The sequence below is a fragment of the Rana temporaria genome, chromosome 3 (assembly GCF_905171775.1).
Source record: "Rana temporaria chromosome 3, aRanTem1.1, whole genome shotgun sequence".
NCBI classification, from domain to species: domain Eukaryota; kingdom Metazoa; phylum Chordata; class Amphibia; order Anura; family Ranidae; genus Rana; species Rana temporaria.
The window spans coordinates 190,200,222-190,219,794 of NC_053491.1; the positions used below are offsets into that span (position 1 = coordinate 190,200,222).

The 19,573-nt window shown below is 41.1% G+C and overlaps 1 protein-coding gene across 2 annotated transcripts in view; it reads right to left on the reverse strand.

Annotated features, from left to right (window-relative positions):
- TPH2 (tryptophan hydroxylase 2) overlaps positions 1-19,573 on the reverse strand; it is a 335,484-nt gene that overhangs the window by 197,986 nt on the left and 117,925 nt on the right. For both annotated transcript variants that reach the window (XM_040343986.1, XM_040343985.1), the window contains exon 8: positions 11,078-11,204. In XM_040343986.1, coding sequence (XP_040199920.1) covers positions 11,078-11,204 — 127 coding nt within the window. The remainder of the gene's footprint in view (positions 1-11,077; positions 11,205-19,573) is intronic.

Here is a 19,573-nt window from a genome sequence, read left to right on the forward strand (position 1 = left end):
AGACATCGAGAAGGCATTTGACACAGTTGAGTGGCCCTTCCTATGGGAGACATTGCGTAGAATGGGCTTCCCTCTGCTCTTCATTAAATGGCTTCAGGTGATTTACAAATGTCCCACCTCCGCTGTGCGCCTGGGGGGCCAGTTGTCCGGCCCCTTCAGGCTATCCAGGGGAACGAGACAGGGTTGCCCTCTCTCCCCAGCACTATTCGCCCTTGCAGTGGAGCCGGTGGCGGAGGCGCTACGCACATCCCCGCACATCAAGGGTCTGCGCATAGGGCTGCTGGAGGAGAGGGTGGCACTATACGCTGACGACATGCTCCTTTTCCTCGGCGACGCGGGTCCATCGTTACAGGGTGCGCTGACGGTACTAAACACCTTTGCCGGGGTCACGGGACTAAAGGTCAACTGGTCCAAATCGTTGCTATTCCCAATTGACCAAGCAGCAAGGATGACATCCCCTTCTGACACTCCCCTCCAGTGGGTAGACACGTTCAAATACCTAGGTGTAATTATCTCCTCTCAAGCAACAGACTTCATTTCTCTCAACTTAGACCCAGTATTGCTGGATATAAAAGTCAGACTTAAATCGTGGAGTAATTTACCGCTGTCCTTATGGGGCCGAATTAACCTCATTAAAATGAAGATCGTTCCCAGACTCACTTACCTTTTCCGTCATTCCCCGCAGTGGATTCCAAAATCCTTCTTTAAAAGGCTTAATCAGATTTTTTCTTCCTTCCTCTGGGGCCCCTCCCCGCCGAGATATAAACTAAGCACCTTGATGAGACCGCAGACACAAGGGGGTATGGCGTTCCCCGATTGTTATAAATACTACCTTGCCGCACAACTGGTGACGGCGGCGTGGTGGCTAGATCCAGATGCCTCAAATTCAGCTATAGCCCTGGAGGCGGCAGTGGTGGGCTCATTGGAGGCACTCAAATTACTGATCTATAGGGGACCTCGTGCCCCTTACCCCCTGACCCCCTCCATGTGCACCACCATACGCGCATGGCGAGCGGGGTTGGCGGTGGAGAAGTACAGATCTAATGAAATCTCACCGAACGCTCCGCTTTGGCTGAATCCGACTACACCTCATTTATACAAAATGCTAGATCCATATGTATGGACCAAATATGGCATGAAACTTATATCTCATATAACGGAGAACAATACCCTGATCCCCTTGTCCCGACTCTCACAGACTTATAATATACCAAATCATTATGTCTTTCGGTACCTACAGCTGTCGCATGCGTTTAATGCCCAATTCCCACATTCCTCCTGCATGGTGGTTCAGTCAGGGTTGGAGAAGACACTTCGTTCCAGATGTGCTGAAAAACCAACATCTCGGCTGTATGAACATTTGATATTTGTGTCTCTCCCTCCCATGGATAAGCTCTGGTCCTGTTGGCAAAGAGATATCCCTACGCTGGACAACGATGATTGGGACGATGTTTGGGATTTCCCCTTTAGCTCCCTAGTTTCATTGCGAGACAGGCTTGTACAGTTTAAAATCGTGCACAGAGCTTACATTACACCTCATAGGCTTCATAAAATGAACCCTGAGCTTCCCGCAGAATGCTGGAGGTGTGGTGTCTCCCCGGGAGACTTTACACATATTTTCTGGACTTGCCCTAAGATCCAGCAGTATTGGACTGAGGTGCTGGATCTGATTGGCCGAGTCGCCCTGATTACAGTGCCAATAACGATGGAGGTGTGCCTTTTGGGTCTGATAGAGACGCTGGTGCCGACTGTTGCGGGGAGGACTTTGATTGGGTTATTACTCTTTTATGCCCGGAAAAATATAGCTATGAATTGGAAGAAACCCACGATGCCTTCTCTGGCTCAATGGAAGCGTCTCGTAAACGAGAGCCTTCCCCTGTATAAAGACACATATGAAAGTAGAGGGTGTCCCTTGAAATATGGAAAAATCTGGCGTACGTGGTTGGCGGAACCTACAACGGCTTGATTGCCAGGTGAGGAAGTTACGGAGTAGTTCGTAGGTACTCTGCCGAGGCGGGGTAGGGGAGGATTATGGGCCTGATCGGGGAATAGCTGTTTCTGGTGTTGGAGGAGATGTCTGGCATACTCGATATCAAACTGTGGCTCAAATGCACATGTACATGTCATGAGTTGTTCATATTACATACTATAAATACGGAGACTTGTTAAGCACTATCTGACATGCTGTCTATATACCAGTCGATGTGATTTTTTTTTTTTTTTTTTTTTTTTCTTTTTAATGTTTGTTTGCTTTGGTGTTGGTTATTGTTCGAAAATGCAATAAAAAAGATTTATCAAAAAAAAAAAAATTTGTGGTTTTAAACAATATTATACTATGGAGATATATTTTTTATTATGGTACATGGGAGGCCTAAAGGATCTGGATCTCAGGACCAAGAAAGATTATCTGAGCGTGCTATATCTGAACAAATAGGTTGTTTTATCTGGTGAGAATCCATTGCATTGGGGTGCACACATGGTGGTAGATTGGAAGATTGAGCATCACATTGGTGATTTTGACATTGTACTTGCAAATTTTATGTGAGCACAATTATGAGTGTTTTTATTGGTTTACCAATATAATACTACACTACTAATGCTTTCTTTGTTTATTTTATGCAATTGAGGTGGAAAGTAAAGAATCTTTGAAACATCAGTCTCTTAGGGAGTAGTGCAGCACCTGGTGGCTTTTTTCATTATTGCACAACTTTAACATGACCCATTCATATAGGTTCTATCTTTCTGGTCAGCATTTAATAAAATTCTTTATGAAGCATTGTATGGAAGATAACTTGAAAATTTTTGTTTACTGGCATGGACAATTTGTAGTTGTTAAAAGAGTATTAGCCAGATTCACAAAGAGTTACGCCGGCGTATCAGTAGATACGCCGTCGTAACTCGGAATCTCAGCCGTCGTATGTTTAAGTGTATGCTCAAACTGAGATACACTGAGATACACTTAAACCTAGCTAAGATACGACGGCCTGTGCCGTCGTATCTTAGCTGTCTAGTTCCGCCGGCCGCTAGGGGCGTGAATGCTGATTTTCGCCTAGAATGCGTAAATCAGCAAGATACGCTAATTCACAAACGTATGTGCGCCCGTCGCAGTAAAGATACGCCGTTTACGTAAGGCGTTTTTCGGCGTAAAGTTGGTCGAACAAATAGCTGGCCTAGGCAATGTTAAGTATGGTCGTCGTTCCCACGTTGAAATTTGAAAATGTTACGTTGTTTGCGTAAGTCGTCCGTGAATGGGGCTGGACATAATTTACATTCACGTCGAAACCAATACGTCCTTGCGGCGTACTTTGGAGCAATGCACACTGGGATATGTCCACGGACGGCGCATGCGCCGTTCGTAAAAAAACGTCAATCACGTCGGGTCACGAGTAAATTACATAAAACACGCCCCCCTGTTCCTCATTTGAATTAGGTGCGCTTACGCCGGCCCATTCATGCTACGCTACGCCGCCGCAAAAGTAAGCCAGTCTATCTGAATCTGGCTATTTGTCTCTAAGCGCTGGGAATATATTGAACACATTTTGGGACCTACTTGGGGTAATAGGGTATTTTCAACTACTGGGGTGTTTTGGTCCTTTGGGGAATTTACCCAAGTGCTGATTTTATCATTATTCTGTTTCAAATTATGCTTACATCTTCATTGATACTTGATATGTTCACTGGACATCTACCTGTCATCTGTAGCCGGTGGGTAATACCAAAGGGCAATGTAAGATCTGCATCCCTGTTCCAACTGCATTTGAAAAGGGCAATTGCAAAGATTGAACATTCCTTACACTCCACTTTTTGTTAAGAGTCAATGTCTACCACTTTGATTGATTTAAAATTATAGGCGTACTTCTGCCTAATTCCTTTCAATTACTGGCTAGGCCAGTCAAGCAGCACAAGACCAAATAGCACCCAAGTATTTAAAGCCTATGTTTTTTTTTTATTATTCTTTTTATGCAGCACAGGGACCAATACTTGTATTCAATGCGAAGTGCGAAGTGTCTTAGTTGAAATCTTCCATATCTGCCCCCCCCCCCTTAATATCCCTGTAGTGGTAATCTACCAAGTGTCAAAGAGATTAATGCAGCCACTGGACCTTTCATAGACAGTCATCAAGAGTTTCCGGCTATGCCTGCCTTTTCCTTCCCCTCCTTTCACAGAAGCTGTAGCTTTCATCAATGGTAAGTGCTCTATGAATGGATAAGGCTTGCATTTATAGATTTTCATTGCTGGACGCTATAATACTGTGTCTATAAAAAAGGAGGGGAGAGAAAACCGCGCTGCTAAAGAAAAGGGCAGCTGCTAGCACACAACATACAGATAATATGTGAGAAAAGTAAAATATAAAATTGTGCTGAGCAAATGAATAAATCTAGACCTGTGTGGTCATGATGTGGACATGTTCAAAAAATGGTGCGACCAAATGTGCACAAAATATGTGAAAGAAAATAGCGTATAAACAATATACATGCGGCAGCAGATATATATGCGTGAGAAACCAAGTGACAGTAAATATAATCCAATACTAAAAAGTATTAATAAAAGTGGTCATGAGTCACTTCAGAAGAGGGTCCATATAAATGGTTGCCGATGTCAATCATGAACAATCCTCGCAAACAAGGTGAGATGTGAAGCATGGGACAATAATGGAGATCTTGGTGGTTAAACCAATGTAAATATCAACAAGAATCCAAAAAAGGTATAAGATGGGTACTCTTACCATGTGGCGTAGACCCAAAACCCCTCAGGAATGGGTCAAGTAGGCAAAGGTAAGAGTGATGGTATCTCCAGTAACTCCAAAGGTCATCTCTGGTACAATCCGGAAATTCCTCCCATCTATTCACCGATATATTCCAGAAATTCAAAAGCTCCAAACTCGATCACTAGTTCCCAGCAGATCGATGTTGTAGACAGCGAGGGTCAAAAAAGGAGAAATATCCCTCCAGGGATTTACAGCATAGCATACAATTGAACAAGAAAAAAAGGCCTCCACATGGCGCAGGTCAAAAAGTAAACCCAAGGGATTTTATTAAAAAATATACAGAAGACAAAAAGGACAAGGATAAAAATGGTAAAATATAAATGATTGTAAAAATCCAGCGATAGTTACAATGGTGATCACTGATAGAAAAGGCGCAGAATAAGCAACAAGCATAGAACCCTATACATTTCGTCCTATAGGACTTCTACAGGCCTGGTAATGGACTGGGGGGGACCCATGCCGCTTTTTTCAATGAATTTTATCTGTATTGCCGGGACCCGACAATTGATTACAGCCGCAAGCTGTTTTAAATTACTTTTTTTCCTTTAGAAATGTAATTTTGCTGCAGGGACTGTTCTTAAAAAAATGTGCCACTTTACAGGCATACTATAGACACCCCCAGGTACGAAATTTCAAGGAATAATTCACTTTTATTGTTTCACTTTAGGCATTATTAAAATCACTGCTCCCGAAAAAATGTCAGTTTTTAAATTTCTTTTTGCATTGATACTTGTTTTATGACAATACCATGCATATAAGCTTTAAAATCAGCACCTTTGATGTTTCATGGTCATGTCCCATAGACTTTAACGATGTTCGTGAGTTAAAACACATTTTTTGCCTGTACGCAAGTTCTGGTACGAACCGAACCAACTCATCCTTAGTCTTGATGCATTGGGTAAAATAGGCTGAAAATGTTCTTCCTTCTAGCTAACATGATCTTGTATTCTCATGTAGGAAAATATACCTTCTTCTTCGTGGAAAGTTCTTATAAGCACCAAAATCCAAGTGTCTGTTTGCGCGACCCAGCTTCCAAAGTCTGACATCCTCTGTTGAGGAGGCCAAGCACGTGAGCATTTCTCTACACCAAAGTAAATTTAAGAAACGACTGAAGAATCTCCTAGGTATTGAATATGCTGTGTCATTTCCACATATATGAATTGACGACTCTTGGTGCGACTCTTGGTGTGACACAGCTCAGTGAATGCACACATAAACCAACAATCCCCAGTAACCAGGACAGTAAACCTGTCTGCTCGCTCCATAGAAAGAGTTTGGTTTTCCTAACTTGTTTCCCTGAAGACCGAACCCACTGTGTGAAGACTTGAAGTGATTCTTTTGTTTTTTTATCTAGACAATGCAAAGCTGAGAGTATCCTATCAATCTCCCCAAAAGGTGGGAGAAAAAAAGCATAGCAATCCACTAAAAAAAATATAATCAGAAAACTCAATCTGTACCTAATGAAAACAGATGGCAATATACATTTTTATTTGGTGAAAACACACATAGCTCCCAGCATCAGCCAAATAGCATTGCTATAACGTGACAGTCATTTATCAAAATCTTTAGTGTATTGGAGGCATTGCAGCTGACACATATTTTATTCATTTCAAAACATACCCATGCCCTCTGTACTGTTTAATACCCATGATAAAAATATAAGAACATTATGTATTTTGCTCATTTCCATTGTATTGTCATTTTTTTTTTTTATTGTCCGCATAAAGAAATCAACATGGATGTAAATCAGAGTCATAAAATCTTGCAAGAATTTTAAGGCTGAAACCAATAGATAATTATCATAAAGTTCTGAAAGTTTTAGAAATGTTCTTTAGCTCAAAGTACAGAAGTTGGTATGTTGCTTTATTCGCAAAGTAGAATTTCTATATTGCCTCTTTGCCCTTGGAGGGATTTTTAACACAATTTTTGACTAAAGGTGCATACTGTATTCCATATATATTAAACAAGTTTCTTTTATTATTATTCATTGCCTCTTTTATGCAATAATGGGTTGTATTACGAACGGCAAATAGATTGTGCAAAGTGCAGTAAGGCCCCTTTTACACAGGGCGGATCAGTAATGATCCGCCCTTGAACCTCCGCTTACTCAGCAGGGATCGCTCCGTTGATCCCCGCTGAGCCGGCGGATGACAGGAGCGGGTCAGATGTCAGCGGGCATGTCACCGCTGACATCCGTTGCTTCATAGCAAATAGCAGAGAGCACGGAGCTCCCGTTCAGGTCCGCCTAAAAAACTTGCAGGCGGACCTAAACGGTCCGCCCGTGTGAAAGAGCCCTTACACTCTGCAAAAGCAGTTGCTCCAGAGCTTAGTAAATGAGCAGAAGCTCTGCTGACTTTCATCATCCAGTCATGTGCAAGCAATATTGCTGTTTTTTTTTTATTTTTCTTGCACGTGATTGGGTATTCTTTGCAAAGTGAAGGCTTGTCTCATTTACTAAGCTCTGGAGCAACGTATAGTCTATTTGCCTTTAGAAAAATCAACCCCATAGCATCCATCACCCATCAGGTGTCATCTCATCAGGTCCAAAAATACTCTGAATGTTAACCACTTGAGGACCAGCTGCCGCAGTTATACTAGCTGGCTCCCCTGGGTAAATTGCCATAACTGTACGTCGGCCACTTTAAGAACTCTAGGGTGCCGGCCGCCCCCCCCCCCCCACCATCGCTCCTGACAGAGACAGAATGTAAATAGACAGATCTCTGCTCTGTCAGGGGAGGAAAGACAGATCTGCTGCTCCTGCAGATTAGAAACAGCGATCAGTCTCTTCCCCCCACAGTTAGAAATACTCCCTAGGTAACACACTTAACCCCTTGACTGCTCCTTAGTGTTAACCCCTTTCCTGTCAGTGACATTTATACAATAATCAGTGGCTATTTTTAACTCTGTTCACTGTAAAAATGTCAATGGTCCCAAAAAAGTGTCAAAAGTGTCCGATCTGTCTGCCACAATGTCGCAGTTTCGCTAAAAATCACTGATCACCACCATTACTGGTAAAAAAATAATAATACAAATGCCATAAATATATCCCCTATTTTGTAGAAGTAGTAACTTTTGCGCAAACCAATCAATATACGCTTATTGCAATTTTTTTACCAAAAATATGTAGAAGAATACATGTTGACCTAAATTCTTTTAAATTATTTGCATATGTATTATAGCAAAAAGTTAATTTTTTAATTTTTTTTAATTGTTGCTCTTTTTTTATTTATAGCGCAAACAATAAAAACCGCAGAGGTGATTAAATACCATCAAAAGAAAGCTCTATTTGTGGCAAAAAAAAAAGGACATCAAATCCTTCCGGTCCTTAAGTGGTTAAACTAAAGTATGCAGTAACCACAAATTGAATTTTGGTGCCTTAGCAAATGAGATAAAACATAGTGAAAAGTTACGGTACTTTGCAGAGAATAACCGATCATGAAGAAACAAAATAAAATAAATTATTTTTGCTTGCACATGATTGGATGATTAACAACACAATTTCACCTCATTCACTGAGCTAAATTAATATTTACTCTGCAAAATTATTTTACTTTAAGCAGTATTAAACTCAAGAGCAAACATTTATTATATTGCAGCTTACCAATTAGATCACTTAAGCCTCGTACACACGACCGAGAAACTCGACGGGCGAAACACATAGTTTTGCTCGTCGAGTTCCTTGTGAAGCCGTCAAGAAACTCGGCGAGCCAAATTTCTCCATTCCCGTCAAGGAAATAGAGAACAAGCTCTATTTTTGGCTCGTCGAGTTTCTCTACAGTTTCCTCGACAGAAATGTACACACGACCGATTTCCTGTCAAGGAAATAGAGAACATGCTTTCTTTTTGGCTACACACGACCGATTTCGTGTGTACGAGGCCTTAGATGTGATGGCTATATTTATTTTCTTTTAACTTTCTTTCTTTTATTTTCACCTGATGATCTAGTCAGTAAGTCTGCTGCTTTTTAAAATCCAGATGCAGCAATTACACAAGACATAGCATTTACTACTGACAAAAGTGCTTACAATGATTATCTTCTTTTTATTCATGTAAAAGAAAAAAAATGGTTTGCTGCAACTGCTTATAAAGTAGTAGCTGGAGTTTGACTTCAATTTTGTTGGTGTATTTAAATTTTCTAGTACATTTATCACTCCCCTCCGACTGACAATGCTGCTGCTTCCTGAGCCCCCTGTGCTCCTACGTCCAAAATGGAGACACTTTTATGCCTCGTACAGAGGACCGGTTTTCACGTCGTGAAAACTGCCATTTTTTATATTGGTCGTGAAAACCGGTCATGTGCATGCTCCCTAGCAGTTTTCTCGCCGAAAAAACTGCCTGCAAAAAAATTGAAACCAGCTCTCTTTTTTCTCATTGTTTTTCCTGTCAGTCTTTTTCTCGTAGCGAAAAACGGTCGTGTATATGCTTTTCCGAGGGGATAAAAACGTGCATGCTCAGAATCAAGTATGCAACCCAAAAGCAGCCCAAAGGGTGGCACCATTTGAAAGGAACTTCCCCTTTATAGTATTCTTTGCTAAGTGATTTTTGTTTTTGTTTTATTTACTTCACTAAGATAAGTCATAATGCACTCTGCAAAGTGAACATTGAATTTGAAAGTGAATATTCTCTAAATCCTTTGTAAATCAACCTCGCTTTCTGTATTCACATAAATAGACTTTTAGCATACCTCCCAACTTTTTGAAATGGGAACAAGGGACACCTATTAGCAAAAGTATGTAGGCATAGGACACACCTCCCTGCCACGCTACCTTAAAGGAGAATAATGGCCATAACGGTCCACCTCCACTCCTTCTTTCCTGATTGATTAGTACAGACTGGGAAATGCTGGAGTTAATTTCTGCTTTGATTTACGTAAAATGTATGATTTTCTATTATTTCTTTACTGTTTGATTGCATTGTATTATCATATATATATTTTGTACATGCTTATGCATGTGCATCCATATTTGAGTATATATATTCTTGGTTTTTGCATACTATTCTTGTGTTTATTTCTTTACCGATCAATATTCCCCCTACAGGCAGTCGACGAGTTACGAACACCATAAGGACTGTAGGTTTTTTTCGTAAGTGGAATTTGTTCATAAGTCGGAACACTGCATTTGTAAGTGTAACTTCTGGTCTGAACACTGCATTTGTAAGTGTAACTTCCGCCTGTGCATGGATTTAGGATGTTCCGGGCATGCAGTTATGTTATCTGGGGCTATTCTGGCCATGCAGTACAGTACACTGTAGTGGGGGATGTGTCCGGAGGTGCTCGGAGGTATCCAGGACCAGCGTGGAGCACAAGCAGTCGGCATTTGAGGCCTTTCGTAAGTAGGAGTCGTTTGTAACTCGTTTGTAACTCGGGTGTTTATAACTCGAAGACTGCCTGTACTTTAGACTCCTGAAGAAGCGGTTATCCCGCAAAAAATGTAGAGTGAGCAGTGATGGTTGATGGAATATTTTTGGGGAGGGCGTTGTAAAACACCTAGGCGGGCTCCAGGCCGCATGCTCTGCGACCTGAGTACACCCTATTTTGAAGCCTATGGCTCTAATCAGGTGCTTTAAAGAAATCCCCTGCCGCTGTAATTCATGTGACCGTTAAACCAAACGCATGAGTAGGGGGCGACTATGTATAGCCTCATGCTATGCATGAATGGATGTTATGAATGAATGCTATGCTATGCATAAAGCTATCCATTACTATATAGGGGGTGGTCTGGAGAGAAGGGGCGGCCCTAATGGATGGGTTGCCACTGAGAGTGAGAGACTGGATTATTGCTAATATAGATCCCCATGGTTGGGAGGATACTATGTCATAAATATCCAATCTGTGACAGAGGGATATATGTTTTAATGAAATATGTGTTGTTGTCTATAAACCGATAATATTGTGAAATTAATTGTAAGTACTAAATTGATGTAATAAGTACTATGATTCTAATAATAATTTAGAGTTGTATGTTCATATTGTACCAAGTCCTGAGTGCCTCAATCCATTTCCCTAGAATTTCAATTTATAGGAAGTAGGTACTGTTATTAGCTTATATCTGTGTAGCACACATCACTATACACCTCCACTCTTCATTGAAAATAGGACAGTAGACAGTTAGACACTGAGGACATGTCAAGTGAGACTGCTCCCACTATCTGGGATTTGCACAGGGAAAGCACCAATGGGCTACAGGTTGCACACCAGCGGAATAGAATATACTGTATTATATACACCACTATGTGGAATGTAAAGGTCAAACAGCCACAAAAATATATTGATATACTGATGAAGTGGTTTTTACTATACACACTCACAGTTGCAAGTTTTTGAACATCTTCATCAGATGCTCCCAGTGAAGCAAGTCCAATCTCTTGGGAAAACTGGGCAAATTTAAGATCAGCAAGTAAAGGAACATGCCCCAGGAGCTCATGACACGTGTCCCTAGAAAAAATAGTGACAAAATGTAAAACGTTAAACTTATCCACGACCAATGTCTATAATTATTTAGTAATTATTGTATAGTGCAGACACATTACTAAAGCTTACATTGTTTTTTAATGAATGCAATTCTCAATTAAAAAAACAGTTTAAAACACCAAAAGAGAAATGTAGGTGATGTCTTTAGTTGATAGTTGGTATAGTGAAGATAAATTCCAGCTTCAAGATACACGGTCCCTTCATGTAGCAAACTACTGACAAACGTATTATATATAGGCAATACATAGACTTCTCATGACATTTTAGGGCTGACAATAATTGTAAAATATAGTGTCGGTACCAGTGTCCAAATTTAACGTATTTTAATACTTTTTTGACAGGTTTTTAATGTCTCTGCCTCAACATCTGTTTTAACCCTGAAAATGCAGATACAGTAAAAAACTCAATGATCACTATTTATTATACAAATAAAATGCACACGTTTGTAGTGTTTTAGCACTACAATTGTTTTTAATTTCAGACATTACGATGCTGTGAAAGTTGAAACATTGGGACAATTTTTTTTTTATTATCATTGTACCACATTTTTTTATATATGTGTGATGGATTTATTAACATGCAGCACAGCTGTGTATTGTAAAAGAAAACATCTTGTACATACCCACCCAATATTCTAGTGAAGCTATATTCTTTTTTTCTTTAGTGTCAATGCTAGTAAAGAATTCTATGTACAACATATAAAACTGAAATGACAACAGTCAAATGTGTTTTATAAAGCATTATATTATTATGTATTGTAGCTACCTGGTTTAAAGGTTAAATTCCGGCCAAACTACAGAAACGTGTTACTTTTATTTTTCTCTGTGCCCTTGCTGAGAAATACCAGCTGTGTATCAGATTTGTGATCAAATGAACCAGATACATTATGAGATACCTACCTGGTATTTGGTACATTAAACTGCAGCTGTCTGGGATTCCAAATGAGGATATTATCATCTTGTGGGGAAATGTAATTTTCTTTTTTTTTCTTCCTACTTTTAGCCAGTAGACTTCAGATGTATTTAAAAGCAGAAATATAGCATAAGCATGGTAATGTAGCCTGTGCCCTATCCATGCGTTATCTGTCTGGCGCACTGCTGCAGAATGAGCATGTATAAATAATACACAGAAAATGCCACGTGGCATACCAACAAATATATAGGCACTTTGCTATCCACTTACAAACTTCCAATTACATTTTCAAAAGCAATTTAAACATTAAAAGCTTGTGTTAATCAAGTCCATTAAATGGAAATATGAAAGCCAGTATAAATATGGAAAATTGCAATATATGCAAAAATAAAAACTAAACAGCAATTATTTGGAAATATACAGCAATAATTCACAGTATGTTTCTATGGTGGCTTGATTAACTAATTGCATCCCCTGCTCAAAATTTGCATTCTGTAATTTAGAGCGGAAAAGGAGGCTAGTTAGTACAGGAATATGCACTAGCAGTTTAATTTGAGTTTCATTAGACATTCTTATCCCTCTTCTTATTGTTATGGGCACAAATACATTCCTTTGCAAATATAATTGCATCCCTGACTACCTGGGAAGCAAATTATATTCTTGAGACACTCTGGAAAGCCTTGTCTTAGTTTCATAAAAACGTCAAAGTTCGTGTAACCACCCAAGGTGCTGATTATGTAGATTATACACTTATACATAAAGATCTTTCCTGCCTACTAGCTTCAGAAACAGAATCATATTAAATTCTAGGAACAATGAACAAATACAAAGGATCTTATTTAATAGCACACTAAAATGTGCACAAGTGTACTCTTATCCATAGCAACTGATCAGATTCTATTTATTATTAATGTGGTTAAGAAAATGAAACAGAGCATATCACTAAGTGCTATGAGTTACATGACCTCTGTGCATTCTGATAAGTCATTAAATAAGCCTATAACAGTTTGGCTGTACCCAATGAAAAAGGAAGTAAAACTGTCCTCGTGAGGTTGCAGTGTTCAGGAACCAGATGCTCGAAGCAGTGGGTCTAAGAATGTGGTTATATATTAAGTAAGGACATTTTCATTAAAGTACACACTGCCAGGGGTCTTTAAACTATGGCCCTCCAGTTGTTCAGATACTACAATTCCCATCATGCCTAGTCATGTCTGTGAATATCAGAGTTTTACAATGCCTCATGGGACGTGTAGTTCTGCAATAGCTGGAGGGCTGTAGTTTGAGTATCCCTGCACTATACTATACTATACTATACTATACTACACTACACATTATAATTCACAGACTCAATTAAACAAAAATAAAAACACAATGAAAAACAAAACATGTATTAAAAAAAATGAGCAGACTTGATGGACCGCTCTGTCTTATTTCTGACATGATTTTTCTATGTTTCTATGTTAAACACACAATCCTTTATTACCATTAGTTAGCCCTAATTCATTATTCTTATGTTTTTGTTTCCCTTTTACCCTTAAATATTTGTTTTGCAACTGGTAAAGATATTGAGGACGCATTTTAGTTACTAAATTTAAAGAACAAAAACAGGATTTTTGACTTACTATAAAATCCTTTTTTTAGAGTTTATTAAGGGACACAGAGTGGACTACTTTTGATACACTGGGGTATGCTGTTGCCTTCAGGAGATTGAATACTGGCAGACAAAGATGTAAGAAAGCTTACAATAACCCAGATAGCAAGCAATTGTGCTGCAAGTTTAAAAATGACTTGCTAAGCTATTGCTAGACTTGCCAAGCTTCACAAGTTGTTTGCACAATTGCAACAAGTCCGCATTGCATGACTCCAGATCAACTTTCTTTGCAAACATTCTGCAAGTCTGCAGCAAGTTTTGGTTCAGTTGTGTTGTACAAAAGTCAACCCACTACAGGGGTCACTGTGGCTTAATTTGTTATGCTGTAGACTCACCACTGCAGCTTTGCTCTTGCTAGAGACTTGCCATGCAATTTTGCTACAAATTGGAAAAGTGTCAACTAGAACTTGTGATTCAAGTGCTCTGCAAAGATACAACTTGCCAGTGAAAATGTGCAAAAAGTTAACAGACCTACAATTCAACACTGCCACAAATGTGTTGCAAGTTATCCTTGCTATCTGGGAACCTCTGCTACTCCCATCATGCTCCAGTTTTGCAGAAAAGCAATAGTAGGAGTAGATTATGAAAACAGGGAGATGAGACGATCCCATCCCATCCCATCTGAGAAACAGATGTCTAATGCTAAAAAGCCTGCTTTGACAGAGAATGGTAAACCCTTGTCCTTGAGCTCATAGGTTTAAATGATGAGCTGCCAAATTCACCTAGAGTTGTTAGAACAGGAGGCAGGCTGTAGACCCTCGGAAAGACAAAGAGAAAAAAAAAGAGCCAGTTTGTCTAAAGAAAGCTATAGCCATGTGATAGACTTGAACAGTTCTCATCGGATGGACCGACCGTGTGTACGCAGCCTTAAAGGAGAATTATACAAAGGAAAAACATTTAAACCACTACTATACACTTGCTTTTAAAATTTTCCAATGCAGCAATTTAGAAATCAGATGAAAGGTTTAGCACTGGGAAATAGGGATGAGTCCGATGTTCGAGTCGAATGTAAGCTCGACTCGAACATCGGGTGTTTGCCCCGTTTGCCAAATTTAGAACATTATGGGGTGGTTGCGGGAAATTCGAGTGCGCACGGAATGCACCATAATGAACTGAGAGACCATCATTGGCCAGAGGCACTATGTAAGGCTGCTTACACGGCAGCCGTACATAGTGTAATGAATGAGAGCAGAAAAATCAATTTCTAAAGGAAAAAATTTAATTTAAAACTGCTTGCGACTGTAATGTATTCTTGGATCCTGGCATTACAGGTAAAAATCATTGAAAAAAATGGTGTGCCCCCCCCCCCCCAGTCCATTACCAGGCCCTTCAGGTTTGGTATGAATATTAAGGTGCACCCCGTGCCAAAATTTTAAAAAACATTACGTGGGGGTTCCCCCTAAAATCCATACAGGCTCTTCAGGTCTGGTTTGGTCTTTTAATGGGAACCCTGCACCAATTTTTTTTTTTAAATGGCATGGGGGTCCCACCAAAATCCATATCAGACCCTTATCCAAGCACACAACCTGGTGCCCCCCCTCCTGAACCGTACCAAATCACATGCCCTCAACATGGAGAGGGTGCTTTGGGCACCCCAAAACACCTTGTCCCCTGCGGGTGGGGGGCTTATCAGAATCTGGATGCACCCTTTAACAAGGGGGCCCCCAGATCCCGACCCCCACATGTGGATGGGTATCAGGTACATTGTACCCCTACTCATTCACCAAAAAAGGGTAAAAAAAGGGGAAAATTACAGGGGACAGTCTTGGACAAGTCCTTTATTTTAAAAATAAAGTGTCCCGCGATGTAAATCTATCTTCAATCACAGCACCGATGACCGAAGCTGTTATATAGCTGAGGGCGGACCACCCGATGAAAATAGGTGGCCCCACCCGTAAGTACATAACATCTGTCATCGTGATCAGGCTGTAGTCGTGGGGACGTCGGTGGTCGTCAGGGCTGTGATTGAAGATGAATGGACATCGCGGGACACTTTTTTTTCACTTTTTCATTTTTACTTTTTTGACACTTTTTTGGTGAATGGGTAGGGGTACAATGTACACAATACCCGTTCACATTGGGGAGGGGGATCTGGGGGCTCCCTTGTTAAAGCTGGCTTCCAAATTCCAAAAAGCCCCCTGCCCACAGACCCCCACAACCACCAGACAAGGGTTGTTGGGAAGGGGCCCTTGTCCCCATCAACATGGGGACAGGGGGGACCCCAAACCACTCTTCCCATGTTGAAAGCATGTTGCCTGGTATGGTTCAGGAGAGGGGGGCGCTCTCTCATCCTCCCCTTTTCCTGCGGCCTGCCAGGTTATGTGCTTGGATAATGGTCTGGTATGGATTTTGGGGGGACCCCCACGCCATTTGTTTTTTAATCTTGGTGCAGAGTTCCCCTTAATATCCATACCAGACCTGAAGGGCCTGGTATGGATTTTGGGGGGACCCCCGCCATTTATTTTTTAATTTTGGCACAAGGTTCCCTATAATATTTATATCAGACCAAAAGGGCCTGGTAATGGACTGGGAGAGTGGACTATTTCAATGATTTTTAACTATATTGCCGGGATCGGACAATACATTACAGCCGCGAGCAGTTTTAAATGACATTTTTTCCTTTAGAAATATCATTTTGCTGTGGTGCTGTTATGAACATGGGAAAGATGTGTTACTTTACAGGCAGACTAAAAAGACCCCCCCCCCAAGCATGATATTTAAAGGAATATTTCATTTTTATTGTTTCACTTTAAGCATTATTAAAATCTGCTCTGCTCTTGGAAAAACGTCAGTTTTAAAAACTTTTTTGCATTGATACATGTCCCCTGGGGCAGGACCCAGGTCCTCCCAACACTATTTATGGCAATAACTTGCATATAAGCCTTTAACATTTATTTTTCATGTTCGTGTCCCATAGACTTTAACGGTGTTGGCTCAAATGTTTTGCCTGTACGCATGTTATGCTGTGAACTGAACCAGGGGGGTGTTCAGCTCATCCCTACTGGGAAACAGTTTTTGAAAGTTAAATGGTGCATTGTATATACAACTATATAGATCAGACCAAATTGAGGGACAAATGAGGAGGAAAGAGGGACAGAGGAACAGAGGGACTTTGTTCAAAATCATGGACAGTTCCTCAAAATCAGGGACAGTTGGGAGCTCTGAGGACCTCTGCAGTGTTTAATCAGTCTGTTGGCCATTTACTCTTCTACTGTTCAGTCTATTATAATTGTTCTCTCAAAAGAAGGGTGTCTAGGTATCCCAAAATGAGATTGCTCTGTGAATGAAGCAAAGCAAATACAAAAGCTTGGGATCTTAATGAAGACTCAAGATGCATTGGACAGACCAAAAGATAGGGCATTGAATTGGTAAGGTTGTGTGCCCATCACAGAGGCCAGAAGGTCTCCCAGATGACAGGAAGGTGAATGCATCCTTTTGTTTTGGGAACAGTGAGCAAATTGGAATCGTTCCTTTTCCAGAACAATGGTTATGACCCATTGAGAGAGGAGCTTTGTCAAAGCAGTGTGGAGGTTTGCTAGTCTTTATGGGTACATTGGTAGGCTTGACAACATGAAGCAGAGTGGAGGTAGAGTTTTAAATTTTCACTTGTAGCCCCTGCATACCACATTCTGGACCCATAGATCTGAAATGTCCTGGGACCAGGTAGCCAGACAGGCCACTGTACATCTGACTCTGATAAGTGGGGCATCCCTTCATTGTGAGGGGGACTTGTTTGCGGGTTTGGAAGATTTGGGAATCTAAGACTTGAAGTGGAACTGATTTTCAGGCTTGACCTGGGATACCTAAAAGAAACTAAAGGAACTGTTCTTAGCCCCTGACTAACATTTGACTAACATTTGAGCCAAAGGGTCCTCTGTATGTTCAAGAGACCCATTCTAGAAATTAGGCATATAAAAAAAATGCACCAGCCCCACTACGCAATAGTTTAAGGCCACAGGCAAGCGCTCCAGCTGTTAGAGGATCCATTCGGATAGAGACAGAATCCCTAGACATATCCTTGAGCCATATGAAAATACAAATCTTCACAAGACCTTCATCTAGTCCTTAAAGCAATAGGCATCACAGGCCACCTACATGAACTATGGGCAAGCCTTTATGGAGTGCAAGGGTACAATACAACTTCTATACCCCTGGACCAAAGGCCAAAGGTTTGGCAGATGGACATGGAAGCAATGGCAGGTTGTAGGGCAGGGCCCGTGTGAAGAATATGGTAGGCTGACATGGCTGAAATTTTCCCCATAAACTCATAGTAGCAGAGACTTCCTCTCTGCACAGGAAACCTGTGTGCTGGACCACGTATATACGTAATCCATCACTTTCGGGTAGGGGGCACACATGCCTGCTGCAGACAGCTCGCTTCCGCTGTAAATACACACAGCGGAAGTCAATTGGCAGGTGCAGGGTACTCAATGTCCTCCCGCTGATCATCAGGCAGAGACACAGAACTGTGATCTGCCCATGTAAACAAGGTGGATTGCTGTTCTGACAGAAAAAAAGGGACGATGTTAACACAATCTCTTCCTCCAGTAAAAGCTTACACAGTATAGTAAAACACTGGATAGGCACACAGTTAACTCTTGGATTGCCCCTGATGTTTACCCCTTCCCAGTCAGTGTCATTAGTAGCACTGATCAGTGTATTAGTGTCATTAGTCCCCAAAAAGTGTCCGGCCTCCCCGTTGTCAGATCATCCTGTGGTTCTTTTAGGCTTGTGTCACCCTTCTTATCATTGGCGGATCAACGAATTCCTCAGAGGCCATATTATACAACTGGCCTCGGCCCAGAAATTAGCTTTTTAACTGCTGTGAACTGTGTAACAAGCTGATGTGCATGTGACTGCAAGGATGATGCAGTCAAAACACAAGAAGTTCATGTTAAATCAAGTTAAAGGGGAAGTGAGCTCAGCGTGGCCTGAGAAGATGTCTCCACCTAGGAGAGCCAGTCAAAAGGGACCAGTGGTGTATGAGACTGTGCAATCAGAATAAAGAGTGGGAAGTCGACACAGTGGACTATGATTATATGCACCAGTCAAGCAATGGCTCAGGAGAGCATGAGTGTGCATCAGTGCATCAGTGTACCAGAGAGGAGGCAATTGTAATGTAATGTAAATGTAAACTCAGATGTAACAGCCAGCTATCTGCTCTGTAATCCTGCGGTTTTTCTCTTCCTCCATGCTGAGGCTGAAATGGTGGGCACAGGTAACTGAGGCTGCAATGGTGGGCACTGGTAAGCTGCGGCTGCAATGGTGGGCACATTTTTAATGTGACCGATTCGTGACCGTTTCGTCCATTGATTTCAAAGAGGTTCAGATTCAGCATCCAAACAGAATCCTGTTCAAACCGAACCCAGGGCAGTTCGGCTCATCTCTAGTCTATATGATGTTTCCTCTGACCTACTGTGGTTGAACCGGTGCGTTGAGAAAAAGATGACAAAAGGAACCAGTATGTCCCCGTAACCCTGCTTCTTATTAATATTAATACTGCAAGCCTTCACAGTTATTTGCTGAATACTCCTGACATTCAGCCGCGTCTCCCAAAATGTCACATTTAAAGTGATTTTTCTCCCTCCTCACTATTTTTTTTTTCTCGAACCCTAACCTTAATGGTAGTGAGATCAGTACATTTTAGATACTCTCCCACTCAATGGATCTAGCACTGTCCAGCGTAGATCTCTTCTGGCAGCACTCAGTCCCGTGAAATCATCGAGAGGCTGCTGACTGTTCCGAGTTCAGCCAGCACACCTCGTGATTA